Source organism: Prorops nasuta, unplaced genomic scaffold, assembly GCF_024137725.1.
Source record: "Prorops nasuta isolate Cenicafe-Biocafe unplaced genomic scaffold, Cenicafe_Pnas_1.2 PNAS00013, whole genome shotgun sequence".
Lineage (NCBI taxonomy): Eukaryota > Metazoa > Arthropoda > Insecta > Hymenoptera > Bethylidae > Prorops > Prorops nasuta.
The window spans coordinates 5,123,140-5,125,931 of NW_027116810.1; the positions used below are offsets into that span (position 1 = coordinate 5,123,140).

Here is a 2,792-nt window from a genome sequence, read left to right on the forward strand (position 1 = left end):
GTATCAGTCAGGACATATGCCTCACTTATCGATCACAATCATCGATCACGTAATCGATGATTGCTTGGTACTATATGGTGGCGCCACCCTAATCAAGTCTTTCTTAATTATAAGCTTTCTTTTCTTACAATATATATGTTCATTAACCCTTCGAGAACACTATGGGTCAACCAGATCCATACATAAAACTTAAACCAAAATAATGTTAAAGTAATTCCAATATTTGTAGTATTAGTACAATCTATGTGTAATTTTATATCCTGACTACGTGTCTAAGTACGTGCGGAAGGTTACTAAAAACTAAGTCATCATTGAGTAACATACATAGTTAGAGCAGGGTCACGGTGACCTAGTTGTATACTGCACGTCGAATTAGATACAATTTGTATTATTATTTAGAATATACATTTGCATTTATGAGTGTATTGTAATAGTGCAAATCTTCTGAAAATTCGTCTACGTGAAAAATCTCAATAAATTATATAATAGCATACAATTTACGATCTCGTATACAAAGAGCTTTAATGCGAAAGGAAGAAGAGGACAATTTTGGCGGAGAAGCTTCTACCGATGGCGATAACGTATCTGTGCAAACGGATAGTGAGAAATCAGAATCCGTATATTCTGAAGCTATCGATATGGAAAATGTTACTCTTAATCAACGGATTTTGCAGCAACGTGAGCAAGCGAAGCGCGGGAGGCGAAAAACAATTATGTTCAGCAAAAACAATACGAAATGGAGCACTACGGTATACCAAAGATCATCAAATCGACAGAACATTATATCTGATAGAATAGCTAAACCTAAAAATGGTGCAGAAAATTGTAAGGATTATAATGAATTTTGGAATCTTCTTTTCGATCAGGAAATACGGATAAAGATTGTAGAATGCACTAACAAACAAATCGAAGAGATTTGTTTGATAATGATGGCTGAAGATAAACCTATGCAAATGTATCACCATACTACCGATATCTATGAAATTAATGCATTTATTGGGTTACTTTACTATGCAGGTTTGTGGAAATCAAATCATGTAGATGTCAAAGAATTATGGAGTAATACAAGTGGATACAATTTATACCGATGTGTCATGCCAAAGTCACGATTTCTGTTTCTATCTAATTGTTTACGTTTCGATATTATAGAAAATAGATTACCGAATGATAGATTATCGCCTATTCGAGAATTATGGAATAAATTTATTAGAAACTGTTCATTTTATTATGAGCCTAGCAATGATATTACTGTTGATGAACAATTACTCTCATTTAGAGGACGTTGCCAGTTTCCAGTGTATATAAAATCTAAGTCAGATAAATATGGCTTAAAAATTATAACAATGAATGATGCTCAGACTTTTTATTTGATACATGGGATCCCTTACTTAGGTAAAACAGGCAATTTAGCTCATGAATCATCCGGAGAATTTTTTTTCAAAAGAGTAACTGAACCAATCCATGGTACCAATCGATCTATTACTTGCGACAATTGGTTCACAACCATGCCATTGATGAAGGAAATGTTCAAAGATCCCTATAAAATGAAGATAACTGGTACAATTCGCAAGAATAAAAAAGAGATTCCTAACGAGATGAAAATCGCAACTAAAGAAATTCCGTCATCTCGATTTTGCCACCATGAAAATATAACATTAGTCAGTTACACCCCGAAAAAGAACAAGATTGTTCTAGTTGTTAGTAACAAAGTTACAACAACAACTATTGGTGAAAATAATAAACCAGAAATGATATCGTATTATAATAAAACTAAGGGTGGTACGGATGTATTCGATAAGCTATGCAACGCTTATACGACTGTTCGTACAACAAAGCGTTGGCCTATGAGGTTCTTTTTTGGTATGCTTGACCAAGCTCGCGTTAACGCAAGAATTTTGTATACCTGCCAGCATCAGGAAGACGAAATACCGAAAAGCTTGTCTGTTCAACAGGCTTTGAAGCAACTTGCAATGCATTTGATTGAGCTAAATTTGCGTGAAAAATTACAAAATCAAATGCTTCGCACAGATATACGTAAAGGCATTCAGCTGATTCTTGGATGTCATGTTGACAATGAGCCAAACGCCGAACGACCACAGCTACTGAAAAGAATAAGATGCGGACTTTGCTTTTACGCAAAAGATCGCAAAACTAAATCACAGTGCCCATCGTGTTTACGATCTACGTGCGATGAACATCGTGCCTATATCTGCAACGATTGTGTCGGAACCGACTGAAAGCTCCAATTTTTATTTTATGAAACATGTAATATGAAATATATACTTATAATAATAATTCTGTAAAGTTTGCGAAATAAATACCTTATTTGTAAAGCACAGTATAGGACTATTTTTCTTATTATTCTATCGTACGTCAAAGGTTTTCAATTAAATTTTTAACTAAAAATATTACAAATTAAATAATTTACAATATTTTTTAAAAAATAACAATTTGTTTATAATACCTCTTATTCTAGAATTATTTCAAGTATATTAAAGACTTTAACTGAACGTATAATATAAACAAATTATTTCTAAAAAGTTTAAAAGATTCCTCAGAATTATTGTAAGCCAATAGGTTTAGTAATTATAAAATGGCTCCCGACAAAAAATGAACAGGGTCAAATTGACCCAGTGTGTTCTCGATGATTGAAAAATGATATGTGTTCTCGAAGGGTTAAACTGCCCTTTATAACGTGGTAGTAGTGTAGCTATGTCGATACTGGAACAGTGGCAAGGGAGGGGGGGGGGGGGGTGCGGAGCGAGAGGTCCCCATCGCGAGAGGCGGGAGGT

At 34.3% G+C, this 2,792-nt stretch overlaps 1 protein-coding gene across 1 annotated transcript; it reads left to right on the top strand.

Moving 5' to 3' along the window:
• Nucleotides 1–524: 524 nt before the first annotated feature.
• Nucleotides 525–2,237, top strand: LOC136778126 (piggyBac transposable element-derived protein 4-like). Its single transcript, XM_066734735.1, has one exon. It carries the CDS (start codon nt 525–527, stop codon nt 2,235–2,237), a length of 1,713 nt encoding a protein of 570 aa, XP_066590832.1.
• The last annotated feature ends 555 nt before the right edge of the window (nt 2,238–2,792 follow it).

What these genes read in the sequence shown, in the direction of transcription:
- LOC136778126 (XM_066734735.1), top strand. Translation starts at nt 525, where the DNA reads ATGCGAAAGGAAGAAGAGGACAATTTTGGCGGAGAAGCTTCTACCGAT.